Source organism: Primulina eburnea, chromosome 4, assembly GCF_022965805.1.
Source record: "Primulina eburnea isolate SZY01 chromosome 4, ASM2296580v1, whole genome shotgun sequence".
Lineage (NCBI taxonomy): Eukaryota > Viridiplantae > Streptophyta > Magnoliopsida > Lamiales > Gesneriaceae > Primulina > Primulina eburnea.
Genome location: NC_133104.1, coordinates 42196992 through 42214066, shown reverse-complemented (window position 1 = coordinate 42214066; position 17075 = coordinate 42196992). Strand labels below are relative to the sequence as shown.

Genomic DNA, 17075 nt, shown 5'->3' with positions numbered 1-17075 from the left:
GAGTGTTTTTATTAGGATTTCAAGATTTAAATTTATTGAGATTAATGATACTTGTCAATCGAACGTGCAATACACGTGCATGACATGTTGTATTTTCCTTTTTGATAACATTACTGTCACACTTAATTACTTAAAGTAGCATAAAGGTGTAAACTCGTATAATTGCAACTTTTATTATGATATGTTTGCGATTTTGACTTTGAATGTTATCAATTTCAATAGTTCTTTATTTTTTCGATTTTTTTTATTTTCAATGAGAGTGTTTTTGTGATACTACATACGTCACCGCTATAATAGTGGCACACCAACTTCATATAAGAAAAGTATTAAAATTATCAAAAAATAAATAAAAATAACCGACAAAAATTGAAATTTGATATTATAAACATACGTAACTAAAAAACAATTTCCCATTTTGATATTTACAAAATTTGATCAATACTCAGGTTGCATTGATAATATCTGCGGCTTTGGAGTTACATAATAAGGACGGCACAATGTTCAAGAATATAATATTTCATCAACTTGCTGTATAAAACCAGCATTTAGTTTTTTGAGAAACTCAGGCTAAGCAATTACTCACGTTTTGCTGCTTCAATATAACCTAATGGCTTCCAATATTCTTTTGTTGGGACTATTTATTGCAACTTTTACAGTTTCTTTGGCATCCGATCCAAGCCCGCTTCAAGATTTTTGTGTTGCTAACCCCAAAGGTTCCGGTATTTTACTTATTCATCAATCTCATTATTGTAACATTAGCAAGAAAAAGAAATCTCTGGTTAATTACAAATGTTGTGAAACTATGCAGGTTTGGTCCATAATGGCCTGGCTTCATTATTTTTGTCCATGTCTTCTTTATTTCGAGTAAATGGCTTTACATGCAAAGATCCCAAACTCGTGCAAGCAGATGATTTCTTCTTCAGTGGGCTTAACGTAACAGGCAACACTTCCAATCCCGTGGGATCCAAAGTGACTCCAGTGACAGTCACTCAGATTCCCGGACTCAACACACTGGGGATTTCAATGGTCCGGATCGACTTTTCGCCGTCTGGGGTCAACCCTCCCCACACACATCCTCGTGCTACTGAAATATTGACTGTGATTGAAGGTTCCCTGGAAGTGGGATTTGTCACCTCCAATCCCAATAATAGTCTCATCTCTAAAGTACTCGAAAAGGGGGACGTGTTTGTGTTTCCTCAAGGTCTTGTTCACTTCCAACGCAATACTGCCAATGCTAGTGCTGTTGCTATTGCAGGACTCAGCAGCCAAAACCCTGGAGTAATTAACATTGGAAACGCAGTTTTTGGATCCAATCCCCCCATCCCGGACGATCTTCTCGCAAAATCATTTCAAGTGGATGCAAAGACGGTACTGGATTTGATACAGTCCAAGTTCTAGGCAGACTTGGTTATGCATGCAATAACGATTTCCTGTTATATGAATATTAATTCTTTTAATTTCGTTGAAAATGGATTTATCAATAATTAACTACTTTTACCTTTATTCTATTCGTCCTATCAACTAGCTAGTGCGTGATAGTGTTCAAGATCCATCATGATTTGGTCTCAACGGTATAGCTCTAAAGATCATCAAAGCAACAAAATTTAAATAACGAAAATCAAATTGTTAAATCATAAAAAAGTTCAACACAGAATTTGATAATACAATTTGACTAAGTTGATGGGCGTTTAGTTCACTTAAATTATGTTAACCAAGGCAAACTAAATGAAAATTGAAATCCAACCACACCCCAACAGAAGTCAGAAAATCCCTTTGTTCTTTGGATCGGATTCAAAGCACTAGCACTACCTATTGTCGGAATATGGCAGCGAATTCGTTACCAACCACAAAAGATACATGCATGACTTGAATATCAACTTGCATGTTTCATCTGTTATATTATATATAGAACCAAGTACGCTGTGAAACATAGAAAAGATCAGAGATGACCAGTGCTCAAATTTTATTGTTCATGTCCATTTTCAGTATGCTTATAATTGCAGATGGCGCAGTTACTGCTGCCACTGGTTCCAACCCAGAAACTGATTGCGAGTGCAACAGCACGTCACTCAACCGCGGGGACTTCCCTCCGGAATTCGTATTCGGGGCAGCATCATCCGCTTATCAGTGTGAAGGTGCATACAAGGAGAACGGGAAAGGCCTCAGCATGTGGGATAATTTCACGCACACGTATCCAGGTTCAAGTCCCTTTAGAGTACCTTAACCTGTTATCCTCTCACATTTTAACATTTTAATCAGACTACTCCCACCAGTGTTCATGACATCACTTGTTTGTTAAATTAATGGCTAATCTCAGATAAGATATTGGACTATAGTAATGGAGACGTAGCAACTGATTCTTTTCATCTGTACAAGGTACAGTTCTTGGAACTTTAAAAAAAAAAAGAGTGAGCTTCTTTTGACATCATCCATCTTCTTGGTAGTGTAGGAAGACGTGAAGATTGCCAACGACTTGCGTCTTAATGCCTATAGATTTTCAATATCGTGGCCACGGATATTGCCAGGTCCTATTTCATATTAGGGCTCCTGATACTCGCCACTGTTTTCCAACATTTTCATTTACAGTTTTAATTCTTGAATATCTCAGGTGGAACGATTGAGAAAGGCGTAAATCGGGATGGGATTGAGTACTATAATAATTTGATCGATGAACTTTTAGCTAATGGTTGTGATCTCTACTCACAAAAAGCTGTATGATATTCCACTTAACTCCATTCAGCTCATTCTTGTCCACTAATACGCATTGAAGGTATAGAGCCTTTTGTCACAATACTCCACTTAGATCTTCCACAAGCTTTGCAGGATTCATATGGTGGGTTCCTAAGTCCTCAAATTGTGTAAGTAAATACAAAATTTATTCCAATTTTATTCATACATGGACTCGATTGACTGTTATTTTCCTTGAAATGAAAAGTTTGACATCAACTTTATTCCGACATAAATCACCCAGGGCAGATTTTCAAGACTTTGCCGACCTCTTGTTCTGCGAATTTGGTGATCGTGTCAAGTATTGGATCACTCTAAACGAGCCATGGACATTCAGTTCGCACGGGTATGCATATGGTTCAATGGCACCAGGCCGGTGTTCTGATTGGCAAGGTCCCGGTTGCATGGGGGGTGACTCAGCCGTCGAACCATACATCGTTACACACAACCAGCTTCTGGCTCATGCTGCTGTTGTAACACTGTATAGGAAAAAATATCAGGTCTCGTATATATTTTCCTAACCCCTCAAGTTCATTGTAAAATGATCACTTGTCTGCCTTAAACTAAATGCAGGAATTGCAAAAGGGAAAGATTGGAATTACAGTTGTTTCATATTGGTTTGAGCCATATGATGAGTCGCAAGAGAATAAAAATGCCAAAGATCGAGCTCTTGATTTCATGCTAGGATGGTTGGTAACTTTTTATTATCAACTTTCGGTATTATTGACACTATTATGATTCAACTTTTTCTCAATATTATGATAATACTCGAGCTTGATTGATGCAGAATAAAAAGAAAACGAAAATTCAAATTTCACTAAAAAAATACTCAGGCTGAGCTTTGATATCAAGAATTACAAGAAGCTCGAGTTCTGGTATTCATTTTTGTGCTACTCTGGTCGCATGGACTCGTACTGGGTCTAGGGATGGACTAGAGAGACCGAAGTTCCATGCAGTGTTTTTATAATCGGACCGTTAATCGAACCAGTCAAGCCTTAAAAAATGGTTGGTCGAACCGGATCAATAAAATAATATTTTATTTATTTTATATAATAAATAAAATTTTTATTTATTTTATATAATAAATAAAATAGTAAAATATTGATTATTTATGTTTTTATAGTTTTTACTTAATTTTTAAGATGAAAATTACAACAAATATCCAAATAAACATCACTTTTCAAATTCAAAAATCCAAATTACACCTAACATGTAACCAAATAGTGATTACCAAGTTTAAGTGCCCAAGAAAACATCAAGTTTAATTATACAAAAAAGTAGCAAACATCAAGACCGGCCGGTTTCCGGTTCCTAAAGACCGGCCGGTTTCCGGTTTTTCCGGTTTAACCGGGTTTTAACCGATTTTTTCCGGTTAAACATGTTTTCCGGGTTTTTACTTATCTCCGGACCGGTCTGGAGGCCGGTTCGCGGTTGAACCGGTCCGACCAGCCGGTCCGGTTTGGAGAACATTGGTTCCATGAATTAAGCCCTTAATAAACCAGGAAATTCCATGCTACCTTTAGGAAGTAGTCTAAAAAACGGTAGCCGGTGTATGAGCGATCACCCACCACCTAGGGTCATTGTTCTGGTTCATATACATATTTCTCCAATAATTCTTTATATCAAATTGAAATTCAAAATCAATTATATATTCCTGTTTTTCTATCCGATACAAATTGATTGAAAAATATGTCAAAAAATCATTATTTTTTTTTAAAAATCTATATATTAGTGGAAAGATTTTTGAGCCGTCTAGGTTGCCTAGACGGCTCTTTTTAGAATACCACCCAAATAATCCATCTAAGATGATTTAGGCAGTACCGTAATGATAGAATCTCGTTATCCTAATAAAACGATTACTTGTAGGACAACTGATTTTGACATGTCTCGTACAGGATTATGGAACCATTGACAGTGGGTAAATATCCAAACAGCATGAGAGAACGTGTCGGAAGCAGGCTGCCGGAATTCTCAGACGAGAATATAGACAGGCTAAAAGGGTCCTTTGATTTCATAGGATTCAACTACTATGGTGCCATTTATGCACTTAACAAGCCCAACTCTTCAAACCTCAGCTACTTAACGGATTCAGAGGTCGAGATCACAGGTTGCTCCAAGATTCATTGGTTTCTTGAATCGACTAATATATAGTTAGAAACAAGACCAAGCTTTTATTGATTTTTCTCAAGGGGAGAGAAATGGAAAGCCAATCGGTGCACAAACAAGAAAATCAAGCCCGATCTATATTTATCCAAAGGGGCTCCCACAGATTTTGAGGCATATCAGAGAAGAATACAATGATCCACTGATATACATCACCGAAAATGGTAATTTACCAACAAATTTCAAATGAAAAAATTACTTGATAAATTTCAAGATCATTCTGTCTGTTTCAGGGATTGATGAGGCTGCAAATGACAGTTTGGATATCTCCGAAGCAATCAAGGACGAGCCGAGGAAGGTCTATATTCGCGACCATCTCTGTTGTCTGCATCAAGCTATTGAGTGAGCATCACCTTTTCCTGAACTCACATAAAATTTGTCTATACTGGTTAATCATACGGGTGCAGTGCAGGAAGGATGGGATTGATGTGAATGGGTACTTCGTGTGGTCACTAATGGACAATTTCGAGTGGGCATCCGGCTTCTCGGTTCGTTTTGGACTGAATTATGTTGATCACAAAGACAAACATCTGACAAGATATCCAAAACATTCTGCCAAATGGTTCAAGGGATTTCTTGAAAGCCATCCCTCAAGAATATCAGATCAATGATCCCATCAAAAATGTTGCACGGATATATATCTTTAACGTCAACATCATGAACGGAAATAAGGATTGTTTGCTTCATTACGAAAAGCAAGATGAAATATGAAATATAGCTTGAAAACTCGAAGTATATTCATTTCATTACTCAGAAACTTATACAGAAAATGAAAATCATAAACTGTAATCGATGAAGTAAGAAACAGTCCAATTAGAGCCAGTGATGTGCATTTCGAGTAGCACAAAGAAAGCACAAATTGAAAAAAAAATCTATCAACACTTCAAAGAAAGCATACACGCAAGTGTTACTCACTTCCTGATATGTTACAGGTATAATAACACCTTTCTAAACTGACATCACAGCTTTCCAAACAACACCAAGAGGCAAGAATCAAAGAATTGGACCTCGCGAATGAAATTAAACAAATTGAATAGAAGACCTGAAAGCCAACGGCTATACTACAACCAACTTTACCTTTTTCATTTCCATCTCCTTTCTCTACTCGTGCTATGTAGATGATGAACAAAGATTCCACAATCCTATTATATTTGTGTGCACACAAAAAGATGGAAAGATACAATCCCAGAAATCACAATACCAAATATAGCTTCTGACCTACTGTGTAGGAGTGCCAGTATCTGAATTTTCTTCTGCCTGTGCTTCCACAGATTTCGAATCATCAAAAGGCCTCAAATAATGAATGCTAGTAACTGAGTGTTCTCCAGCATTGCTGCGCAACCAAGCTTCTTGAAGCTGTAAAACATATTCCAAGTACCACAGAACTTCCCCCATTGTCGGCCTGCTCTTCCCCTCATCCGCAAGACATTTCTCAGCAATCTCTCCAAATCCCATCAATGATTCTGGAGAATACTTTCCTCGGAGTTGTTCATCGAGAATGCTCTCAAGCAATCCCTCTCTTTGGCAACGCAACGCCCATTCTGCAAGATTTATTTGATCTTTCGGTAATGTGGGATTAATAACAGCTCGAGCACAAACAACTTCAAAAAGGACCACACCAAATGAGTAAACATCAGATTTCTCAGTCAACTGTTGCCGCCTGAAATATTCAGGATCAAGATAACCAAAGCTTCCTTTTACCGCAGTGCTCACATGTGTGTGCTCAAATGAAGGACCTGTTTTGGACAGCCCAAAATCAGCCATTTTTGCTACAAAGTTCCCATCTAACAATATGTTGGTTGTCTTCACGTCTCTGTGGATGATTCCCCTCTCAGAACCTGTATGAAGGTAGTGTAGTCCTCTGGCCGCACCGATGCACATTTCCAATCGTTGCTTCCAACTTAATGGTGGTAAGTCGCTCCCGAAAAGATGATTCCTCAGAGTTCCATTAGCCATATATTCGTACACCAAAATCATTTCATTCTGTTCATCGCAGAATCCAATCAGAGGGACAAGATGCCTGTGCCTTAATTTTGACAACATCTCAATTTCCGTCTCAAATTCTGCTAAGCCCTGCTGAGATTGTGGATTGGATCGCTTGATTGCGACAAGGGTCCCATCGTCAACCTCTCCTTTGTACACCTTACCAAATCCTCCCACTCCGATCACTAAACTTTCATCAAAATTATGTGTTGCTGCTCTAATCTCTGTTACTGTAAAGCGCCTCCCGGATCTGACAGAGCCAAATTGTCCATTTGGACTCTGACAACTCATCGATCCTTTTGCGTTGGCAGTGCTGTTCCAAATTGATCCATGGAGGAACAAAGGCCTCCAGCCAGGAGAGGTCTTCTTGGTACCATTTTTTTCTCTCTTCTTCTTACAGAAACAGACGGCCAGCATAAAAACAGCAGCAAGAATGGCAATAGAACCAATACCCGCTCCAATTCCAACCCAAAGGATTAGCTTTCTTGAGCTTTTGCTGATTTCTGGATCACTATACTTCTGTACATAAGCAAGATTACCATTCCGACTTAGCTTGAAAACCTCTAAACCACTCAAAAGAGCATCAGTTCCAGCAGAACCAGCACTTGTATCAGGACCTAATTGTATCCAAAGAGTCTTGGTTTTAGAAGAAACTGAATCCAGGTAATCCTCATGATATGCCTTGTTTGTTCCTCCGGCTCGAACAAAAATGTCAAAGTTTTCTGCAGCAGTTTTATTGTCAATGTAAATTCTGAAAATCCTCTGATTGGGCTTATCATACAGCAGCTCACAGAAGTGCAGGCGGACTAGATAATCAAAATCTGGATCGACCTCCAATTTCCATGACATGTTGAATCTCTTTTCCAATACTTCTGTATTCGTCAAAGTTCTTGCTGTTTCATAGACAAGAAGAGGCGCCACTGTTGTATCATTTGGAGTAGCATAAGTAATGTTAGATTTGCTATGAATTTCTGATCCAGCATCTGAATTTATCATGTAACCTGAATCAGTTTCCCACATTCTCCAAAAAAGATCTTGTGCAGGTTTGATGGATGAACCTCCAACATTCAATCGACACATGGTTTCAATCCCCCGTTTGTTTAAATTCAAAGAGCTCAAGCCACCATTTACGCCCACTCTCCTCACCGAGTCAATGAACATCTTATTGTCTTCTGGAATCATTTCTATTGCATTCACGAAACCAAATGAGCCTTTAGAAGGAACAAAATTAACAATTGTTTCACTAGCTTCAACACTAAGGAAATATTCCTTCACCAAATATGGCATGCTAGAATTAATTCTTGAGCCAGGAAAATTTGAGCTCTTGTACAAAATCTCACCAGGAACATTGAATTCAGAAAGTAGCTTCAAACCATTCACCTCAACAGCAAAGTAGGAGTCATTGGCATTGTAATTTTCAAATATCAATGGGTAGAAATGAAGCCTAAAAAAATATTTCCCGGTTGTTCCTTGAAAACTATAATTCATGTGGTCTGTAAAAATCCTGGCAGTTCTATAAAGTGGCTCGTAAACTGGATCACCATTGAACATTGTGCTGGAGGCTTCAATACCAGGAGCAATGAGGGTGAAATTGTTGCCTAAAACTTTGTCACCAGTCCATCTCCTGCCATCTATATTTACACTCGAATTCGACCCACAATTTATCAGAAAGGACTGAATCTGAGATTCCACAGTGCTTGCAAACACAAATATAATAACCAGAAACAATATACTCGAAATTCTCATGCCTCGAACCTTCATCATTCACCTCTTGTATAACAAACCCGATTTACTATTTTATTTTATTTTCCCCCCAGTTGCGCTTACTAGTTTTCTCCCCACAGAATTCAAAATTCAGAATCCAATGCAAGCACCAGTAAATAGCACCCAGGGACAGAAGGGCATCAGATAAAAATTAAAAACCTTAGGCTTGAACCAAACGAATCGCTACCTGCAAATCCAAAGCCAACAATTTTACCTCTCGTGTGCACATATTTTTCTACTGCATACTCACTCATTTTCCAGCCAATATTTTTTTAAAAAAAACGAAGAAACTCCAAAAATATATATATAAAACAATGAGCTAGGACATCAAGCTACCTTCATCAGAGAAATCAAGACTGAAAGCCACCAAGAATTGTTGAATCAAACAAGAAGCTAGCAGATCCGGGCCAGGAACCAGTTAAGAAAAGGAGGGATTTCAAATGGCTACCGAAAAACAGTACAAGAACGGAAAGATGCAATCTTTTTCTGCGAGCCTAAACATACAGAAAAAAGGAAAAAATCCCAAAAAAAGGAAAAATGGAGTTTTTGAAAAAGGTGGAGGAAGATGGAACACAAGTTTAGGCTGAATTAAGGTTTCAAAACAGACTGGAAAACTTACATGTCATTTATTTAGTCATATGTCTTGTTTTCTTTAGAAAAGAACCAAGAACCCTGCATATATTGTATATATATATTGTTATTATCTGTAAAATTAAACTACTTGGAAACTTCATCGCACATTAAGTGGTAACTGCTTTACAGCAGTCATCTTTTTTATTTTTTCCAAAAAGAAGAAACAGAAAAATGATTGTGAAATTTCTCGAATTTTAACGTTTAGTGTTGGATATAGAAAACGTAGGGTGAGTGGCAGATGAATGTTTGGTTGGCGAAGTATGAACGGACCTCCATTATTAGCCATCCTCACATGCATTTGTCTGTACAGAGTGATGGATCAACGCTCAATTTCTTACAAGATAATATGCAAAATATTCATTATTACGGAATTCAGGAATTGCACCTCCAGCTTGCATGCTGACGAAGTACTACTAGATATCTCAAAATGTTTTTTTTTTCTAATTAAACTTATTTTCTTGATTTTGAAAATTGAAGTAACTTTGATATCGCGAAACGAAAATATGAAATAATTTTTATTCTCAGAATAATTTTTTATATAAATTAAAATAATATATATTTTCTAGCTTACTTGTTTATTACTTTTTTTATAAGAGATTTTCTTTTGTATTAAGAATCATCTATACTATTTTATTAAATTTGAAACACTTAGAATACTTAATTTTGATGTCATGGTCTGTTTTAATAATTATATATATTATTAAAATATTAAAATTTTAATGCAAGTAATATGTAGTCTAGCGGATAGAGTAATTATTTTTTAGAATTTAGGTTTTAGGTTCAATTTTCACTAAAGTCATTTTTTTTATTTTTCAATTTATTTTTTAATTTATATATCAAAATTACAGTATAGTCCCTCACTATTTATTATAATTATATTTTGATTTTCATTTAAATATAAATCAAATGAATTATAAAAAAATATTATATAAACACGCAACACGTGCATCAATGCACTAGTTGATAGAAAACTTATAATGGACAGATGAGGGAATCATATGGAATGCTTAAAAAAACGGTATTCGTCAATGTTCATAAATACGATGTTTCAATAAATAATGACAAGTCACATGCCTTAATAATCCAATTTTAAAAATAGAGACAAAATGGGTGGGCAACGTGTGCACTAACCACTAAGTCTAATTATTTCTTTTAATTTCATTTCAATTAAAAGACCAGTCTTGTTCATTTGGCAGGAAACCACGCTGTTTTCCAGCGTGTACATAATTTTCAATTATTTGGGTTGAAGGATGATAATCTGTATTTAAAATAGGTCTCTTAGGAAAGAATCTCACGAATTTTTATATATTACACGGATGATCACTATCGTATTCACAATAAAAAGTAATACTACTTTTTCATAGATGATCCAAATAATAGATCCGTCTTACAAAATACGATCCGTAAAACCATCTCACCCAAACGTATAAAGAAATAAAGATAATCTTTATTATTAATATTATTTTTATTTTTAAACTTAACTCGCAACTACTATTTTGGATGGTAAAATATGGGGAACCTGTATTTAAGAGGTAGGAAGTTCAATCTCTACCTTCCTCTAACACGACCCTGATCATTTGAGTTTACTCAGAGCTATGAGCATATTAGCACCAAATTATTCATTATCCAACAATAAATATAGTAATTAAAATGCTTCCAAAGGAAAGATCCAAAGGCTGCAAATTTTCTTACCTTCTTGTACTTCATCTCATCTCATTTAATTTTTCTTGTTCGATACGATCAGCCGAAATCTCCAATTGAAAAAATAAATAATTAAATTTTATGTCTCTTAAAAATGTAACCTCCGATATATTAAAATTCCCTCTTAGCCTCAGTCGGCCATCTTCATAATACTATGTGCTTTGGGCAGTTCCGCCTAACAAGTCCCAACAAAAAAGTATCAAGTCCTAAATAACTGGTGGAAGCAGTGCCAGATTTTTGAACTAGGAAAAAAAAAACAAACTGCAGAAGTGTTTTAACTGTTCTGTTGAGGATGGCAATCGGTGTCGTAACATCGGCAGGAACAAACTTTTGCAACTAAAATCCAACTGTGTAGCAATGCTACATAGATAGTAAGAATGAACATAATACGTGTAGTTATAAAACAGGTCAGCTTAACAGCCATCTCTCAAGAAAGAAAAGATATCCTCTGTTGGAGCAAGCCTACATTTTCATCTCATCTGACTAGTGAGAAAATAAATTATATGTGGTCATCTACATGGAAATGTTACTCTGGGAAGAACAAATATCACTTATAGCTCAGATGTACATGGGGTAAACAGGACTTCTTGCCTTGGTCACCAGATCTATCAACTTACTTGGTTTCCTTTTTCCAGGGAAGAGCTCCTCTTGATATCACGGGCATGGGTATTTTTTCTATCCAACCACTTCAAATTGATCAATATGGAACTCAGTCAATGTACTTAATTGGTACAAAACTTTTCGTCTGCACAAAAAGTAGCAACCGGTCATTGAAGAAATCTGCATTCGTCCTAAAAATATACAAAACTAGACCTCATTACCTTAAGTCACATAAACTTTTGCACATATACGAAAAATAATACGATCTAGCTATATTCACAATGGTAATAACGTATAAGCTGAAAATTGTAGCCCATTCTACTTCGTAGTTTGTACTATGATGGTAGACAGTAAAGACAAGGTTTTGCACCATTTTTATATAGCCATCTCACACCGGATTCATATTAACCATCCTGGCCTCAGCAATGAAATGCCAACATATAAAAGTAGTTTTGGGCTAGTTTCTGTTCTATTTTCATTTTTTCCCTCTCCTGAAAATGAAGGTGGATGTATAATTAAAGCTGGTCATGCATGCCTCAAAACGCTTTATTTTTTGCACAAAACCTCTATTTGCACTAATTTCCAAGTATCAGTTTCCCCTCACTTTCTCCTTTTACTCATTCCCACTTAGCTGACACTTTGCATACTGCAATGTAGAACTGTAGATAAGCATTGAAGGTGGAGCATGTATGACCATTGACCATTCAGTGCACAAAACACACGTTAATAAGCAATAGTTTACAGACCATACACAGAAGAAATAAGGAACAAACTTCTTGTCATTGTATGACCAATCTTGACATAGACAGACAGAATAAATGCCAAAAACTGAGAACCATTTAACAGAGGTCTTTAGGTCAAGAGATCTCCTACCATACATGCAGTTTACTACAACAGCTTGATGGATTCTCCACTCAATTCCCTTCGGACCAACTCCAGGATCTCAATAATCTGCAATTTAAGTAAATCACGACTTCTAGCATTTGCTCTTATTCTGATAGCTTACGGAAATAACTCAAAATCCACAGATGATTCAGTTACCATGGAAGAAGGTATATCAGATAAATACATGAATTACAAAGACACTGGAGGTAACAGAAAACTAAGACACTTGAAACTTATACTCGGCTTACCCCAGAATAATGCTTTAAAATTGGTAAATAATGATCCAGTGCAACATATATCTTCTCAAGTAATCTTAAGAGAGTGTCAACTTCATCTCCTAAAAGATCCACCTGAAACAGACAAAAATGCTTACAATCAGATAAGTGAGCCCATGAAACCCGCCTCTGCGTTTTGCAAACAGAAAGAAAGGGAAAAAAATACTGATTTTAATATGAATGTCTAGCCATCCGAAGCCACAAACCTGTCATGCAAGACTTCACATGAGTTTCATCATGGCGTGCCTAATCATTTGTCTTGTGTTCATGGCGTCAACTTAAAATTATTAAGCATACAAAGCAGATATGTAAGTAAAAATCCTAACAGATATTTTGAGGTCACTCAATGAAAGTTTCACGTCATCCAGAAGGCCATGGAGTGAAGAATAGAAAAAAAGGATCCAAAAACAGAATCAATAACGTTTAGCCCAAATCATGATTTTGGTAAATAGTTGGAACAAAAATTTCTTTTTCATATAAATAGATTTCGTCTTCAGAGAACACAGCGCAGTATAGCACTGTATAGCATGTGCCTAAACTAAAAAGCTTATAATTTACTTTGCAGCTTGCATATCGCTGATACAAATCAGTTATTCTCTCCAATTCTGCAGACTCTTTATAAACCTGTGCTATTTTCAATTCCATAATCAATATATCTACATGCTATAAAGAAATATTTAGTCATAATCACTAACCATGCCATCCTAGTGCAAAGCTTAGACATCCATAAGCATAAAGTCAAGTCCTTACCTCAGCCTCAGCCTTCTGGAGATCAGCACATCTTCTCTCCAGTTTACATCTGTATGTCAGCCCTGATCTTCTGAATTCATTAGCAATCTCGGTCAGAGATTTCAAATTAGAACTCACGTCTTCCAGCCTAGCAATCACAAAGATGAGCCCAAAAACCATTAATACAACAAATCTTCAAAGTAGATCTTATCTTTCAGCCAGATATTACCAACAAATATAGGAATTTGATTCTAATGGATGCTGTGTATGCCAAAAACCTAAAAAGATGTGATGTGTGCAAGAAAAAGTACTGAATTTCAGTTCACATCAATCTCCAATAGAAGCCTCAACAATCCTCAACCAACATATGATATACTATAATGGTACAGAGTAAGCACCATTTTGCCAGGAAATGGACTTGGGATCACAATTTTTTTTTAAAAAAAAAGAACCTTTCCAAATTGATACTTAGAAAGCATTTTTCATTAAGTTTTTACAGAATAAGCATTTAAATTCATGAAATTTTTTATATGCCCCCCTTCAGTCAGAATCTATTATACTTGGTTCAAAGAGTATGAATGTCACATCTGGAAATAGCAAGCAGAAAATTAGTCAAATATATAAGAAGGTAAATAGCAGCAAAACCTGAGTCAAAACCAAATATGAAAAATTTTCATCGACTTGAAAACTTGGAAACCCACAAATCCATACGCTTAGCTTATAAGGCATAAAAGAACAACATTTTCACCTTAAATTGTTCCTTTTTATCATCCCCAGTATTCTGCATTCAAAATCATCAAGCTTGTTGGACATTCCATTTACGACAACCGTCACAGCTTCAATGACCATATTTTGTTTCTCCCCACTAGCTTCCCTCAAAATTAACCTATCGTGCCTTTCTTGAGCAAGAGCAAGTGCCGTGTTTCTCTGTTCTATGGCTTCTGTTAAGTCCTTTTTTGTTTGATCAAGCTTTTGTGTCAGATTGTGTATTTCAGCTTTATCAAGTTCAATCTTCTGCATTGCCTCCATAAGCTGAACTTTAACATTGTTGCTAGCACTAACCACCATTTGCTGCTGATCGATATTTTCTTTTAGCTTTCTTACCTCTTGTGAGGCCAACTCAAACTGCTCCCTCTCTTTTAACAACGAAATCGACAAGTCCCTCACAGACTCTATCTTATGTTCCATTTCTTTGTCCAAATTTAGAATGTGCTCCTTTAATTTTTCCTTTTCTTCAACCTCCAATTTTAATTCACTTTCCATTTTGAGAACTTTAATTTGTAGAGAATTTCTGATCTCCTTCTCAGACGACAATTCTTGATACAGGTCTTTGAGTCTTTCCATGGCATCCTTAATAGCATCCTTGAAAACCATTCCACTCAATTCTTGCAATATTAATGGTTCAATATCTGAATCATCAATTTCACATCTACTACAAATTTCAGCAGGAAAAGAAGCTTCAATTAGAGGATCACTGTAAACTTTTCGCATTACAGCAAGCTCCACAATTGAATCTTCAGAGATACTTCTAATATGTCTGATCAGCTCTTTCATGGCACATTTATGTACTTCTTCGGTCAGCGAAGCTTCCATGCATAAATCTTCCTCTGAGGACTTCAGACTTGCCACAAGCTTCAACATATTTACATCATTCGAAGATTGCTGCATCAATTTCCCAGTAATGTCTGCAAGCTGCAGTTCCAGAAACTTCAATTCACTTTCCTTGTTAGAGAGCGTATCTCTGAGCTGGCAATTATCAAAACGAAGGCTTTCAATTTCACCTTTCAATTTCACCACGCTTTCAGCATTATTTATCATTGCAGGAAACTTCTTATTTTCCGAAAGAAAGCAGTCCAATTTTTTCATTACTTCAGGTATCTTTTCCCTAAGCACATCAAATTCCTCATCTTTCCGGTGAGTCACATATGATCTCCTCTCATTAAGATAATCTCGCTTTAGACTAAAATATTCTTCAGTTCTCTGTTGTATAGCAGACTCATGATACCTTCGTATCTCAGTTATAATGCCATTAAAATACTTGACCATGTCTTCCTTAGACAGGTGCTTCAGCTGATGAAAATCGTAGCTCTCATGGACGTTAACTTTAAATGCCTCAAGCTGTCCATTCCCTTCACTAAGAGATGTTAGCAGGCTGACATGATTGCTGAAGGCTTTGCGGTGTAAATGGTCCAAATCATGAGACCCATGAGAAACCAACCCTGTTTCTGTGATTGAGAGAGACTTCGCAATTGCATCTAGCTGAGTTCGTAAACTAGATATCTCATTGAACTTTTCAAGCCATTTTCCATCACGGCTTCCATAAAATTGAGCTTCTTGTTCCCACAACTTCTCTTTATACTCCTCGTGGAAACTTTTAATTACACTTTGCATCACCGTATCCTCTAGTTTCCCAGATACATCTTGCACTTGCTGCCACTCGCAAAGAGATATCTTTGATTGCTGTAAAATATCATCGATCAGCACGAAAACAGTGTCTACACTTGTCTTCAGCGGCTTCAAAATTTGATTGATGTCCTGAGAGTTTTTACACTCGTTATCCTGTAAAATCCCACCCAACCCCACTAAACCAACACCCGAACCACTCTTCTTGATCGAATTATATCCTCTAAGACAACGAATCTCCTTCTCAACCTGCTTGAATTGCTCTTTTGCAGCGTTCTTGAAACCTTGTAAAGCCTCCCTCATTTTATCGTTCTTCACAAATGCATCAATAGAACTTGATAGCTTCCCACAATCCCTGTTTAATCTTATAGCTTCAAATGTGCTAGAATCCACATCATTAGATTGCAGGCACTCCTTCAAATTGGCCACTTCTAGTTCTTTAGTTGCGACTCTTTCTGCAGCCTCTTGCTCCACTGCAGTCACCATCCCTTTAATAATAGAATCACTAACCATTCGTGAAATCATCAACCGGTCATTTATATCTTCCCAATACTCCTCCAAATCCTCCAGAACCTCATCTGCTAAATTCCCTTTTCCTGTTTCAAACTCACCAAAATCCGAAATCCCATTTCCAAAGCTGGCTTGCTCAAGCCCACTTAATTGCTCACGCCCATTTCCATAGCTCTCCTGCTCAAACCCATTGTTTACAACATTTACTTGCTCTAACCCACCACCATTTTCAGATGAACTAGTAAGATCCTCGTTTGAAACACCAAAATCCTTGAATACCTCTTGACTCTCCATAACACATATGTATACCTAACTTTTAGTAGAAGAAAAAGTCAAATTCACCAAACCATCCAGCCGAAACAAATGCAATAAATTCAAGCACGTACCAGTAACGTAGATATCATTAAATCACATGCAAGAAGCCGAAAGGTAAAGTAGAAGAAAGAGCGGGAGATGGAAATAAAACTCACAATTTTGTGTAAATTTGCTTAATCTTTGGACCAGAAACACTAAAAAATCACAAATTGACTAGTCAAATCATTTAAAGAACCCACCATCACAACATGTTATTGATACCCTTTCTTCAATTCCAAGTCTCCTTGGATAATACTAAAATGTTTCTAGGGTTTCTAGTTGACGAGAAGAGAGTTGAATTGAGGTCAACAGAGGAGCAGTAGAAGGCAGGAAAGAGCGGGAGTGAAC

General features: G+C 36.7%; 4 protein-coding genes across 9 annotated transcripts; 2 read left to right on the top strand and 2 right to left on the bottom strand.

Moving 5' to 3' along the window:
* Nucleotides 1–598: 598 nt before the first annotated feature.
* LOC140829139 (putative germin-like protein 2-1) lies at nucleotides 599–1398 on the top strand. Its single transcript, XM_073192149.1, has 2 exons — nucleotides 599–719; nucleotides 809–1398. The coding sequence occupies exons 1-2, from the start codon at nucleotides 608–610 to the stop codon at nucleotides 1396–1398; spliced, it is 702 nt and encodes a 233-aa protein (XP_073048250.1). The 5' UTR covers nucleotides 599–607.
* Nucleotides 1399–1920: 522 nt separating this feature from the next.
* Nucleotides 1921–6050, top strand: LOC140829137 (beta-glucosidase 24-like). 2 transcript variants are annotated; one of them, XM_073192146.1, is made up of 11 exons: nucleotides 1921–2198; nucleotides 2318–2376; nucleotides 2450–2525; nucleotides 2609–2686; nucleotides 2771–2858; nucleotides 2972–3227; nucleotides 3301–3416; nucleotides 4623–4834; nucleotides 4917–5054; nucleotides 5124–5232; nucleotides 5303–6050. In XM_073192146.1, the coding sequence occupies exons 1-11, from the start codon at nucleotides 1946–1948 to the stop codon at nucleotides 5499–5501; spliced, it is 1584 nt and encodes a 527-aa protein (XP_073048247.1). In that variant the 5' UTR covers nucleotides 1921–1945; the 3' UTR covers nucleotides 5502–6050. The 2 variants fall into 2 exon arrangements, with proteins under 2 accessions (XP_073048247.1, XP_073048248.1); XM_073192147.1 differs by having other exon boundaries at nucleotides 5298–5470.
* LOC140829136 (probable receptor-like protein kinase At1g30570) lies at nucleotides 5754–9714 on the bottom strand. Its single transcript, XM_073192145.1, has 2 exons — nucleotides 8974–9714; nucleotides 5754–8824 (listed from the first exon to the last, which is right to left on the bottom strand). The coding sequence occupies exon 2, from the start codon at nucleotides 8635–8637 to the stop codon at nucleotides 6109–6111; it is 2529 nt and encodes an 842-aa protein (XP_073048246.1). The 5' UTR covers nucleotides 8638–8824; nucleotides 8974–9714; the 3' UTR covers nucleotides 5754–6108.
* Nucleotides 9715–11308: 1594 nt separating this feature from the next.
* LOC140829135 (WPP domain-associated protein-like) lies at nucleotides 11309–17075 on the bottom strand. Of its 5 annotated transcripts, none has more exons than XM_073192141.1 (6): nucleotides 16844–17074; nucleotides 14209–16686; nucleotides 13482–13608; nucleotides 12705–12806; nucleotides 12445–12522; nucleotides 11309–11762 (listed from the first exon to the last, which is right to left on the bottom strand). In XM_073192141.1, exons 2-5 carry the CDS (start codon nucleotides 16665–16667, stop codon nucleotides 12460–12462), a joined length of 2751 nt encoding a protein of 916 aa, XP_073048242.1. In that variant the 5' UTR covers nucleotides 16668–16686; nucleotides 16844–17074; the 3' UTR covers nucleotides 11309–11762; nucleotides 12445–12459. The 5 variants fall into 5 exon arrangements, with proteins under 5 accessions (XP_073048242.1, XP_073048241.1, XP_073048244.1 ...); XM_073192140.1 differs by having other exon boundaries at nucleotides 14209–16682; XM_073192143.1 differs by having other exon boundaries at nucleotides 11309–11716; nucleotides 14209–17075.

Bases quoted from the DNA above. Each gene is read 5' to 3' on its own strand.
- LOC140829139 (XM_073192149.1), top strand. From the start codon at position 608: ATGGCTTCCAATATTCTTTTGTTGGGACTATTTATTGCAACTTTTACA. The intron at 720-808 runs GTATTTTACTTA...GAAACTATGCAG, and splicing joins TGCTAACCCCAAAGGTTCCG to GTTTGGTCCATAATGGCCTG.
- LOC140829137 (XM_073192146.1), top strand. From the start codon at position 1,946: ATGACCAGTGCTCAAATTTTATTGTTCATGTCCATTTTCAGTATGCTT. The intron at 5,055-5,123 runs GTAATTTACCAA...TGTCTGTTTCAG, and splicing joins GATATACATCACCGAAAATG to GGATTGATGAGGCTGCAAAT. The intron at 5,233-5,302 runs GTGAGCATCACC...GGTGCAGTGCAG, and splicing joins TGTCTGCATCAAGCTATTGA to GAAGGATGGGATTGATGTGA.
- LOC140829136 (XM_073192145.1), bottom strand. From the start codon at position 8,637: ATGATGAAGGTTCGAGGCATGAGAATTTCGAGTATATTGTTTCTGGTT.
- LOC140829135 (XM_073192143.1), bottom strand. From the start codon at position 16,667: ATGGAGAGTCAAGAGGTATTCAAGGATTTTGGTGTTTCAAACGAGGAT. The intron at 13,609-14,208 runs GTGAAAATGTTG...TGTGATTGCTAG, and splicing joins ATAAAAAGGAACAATTTAAG to GCTGGAAGACGTGAGTTCTA. The intron at 12,523-12,704 runs GTAAGCCGAGTA...CTTAAATTGCAG, and splicing joins TTTTAAAGCATTATTCTGGG to ATTATTGAGATCCTGGAGTT.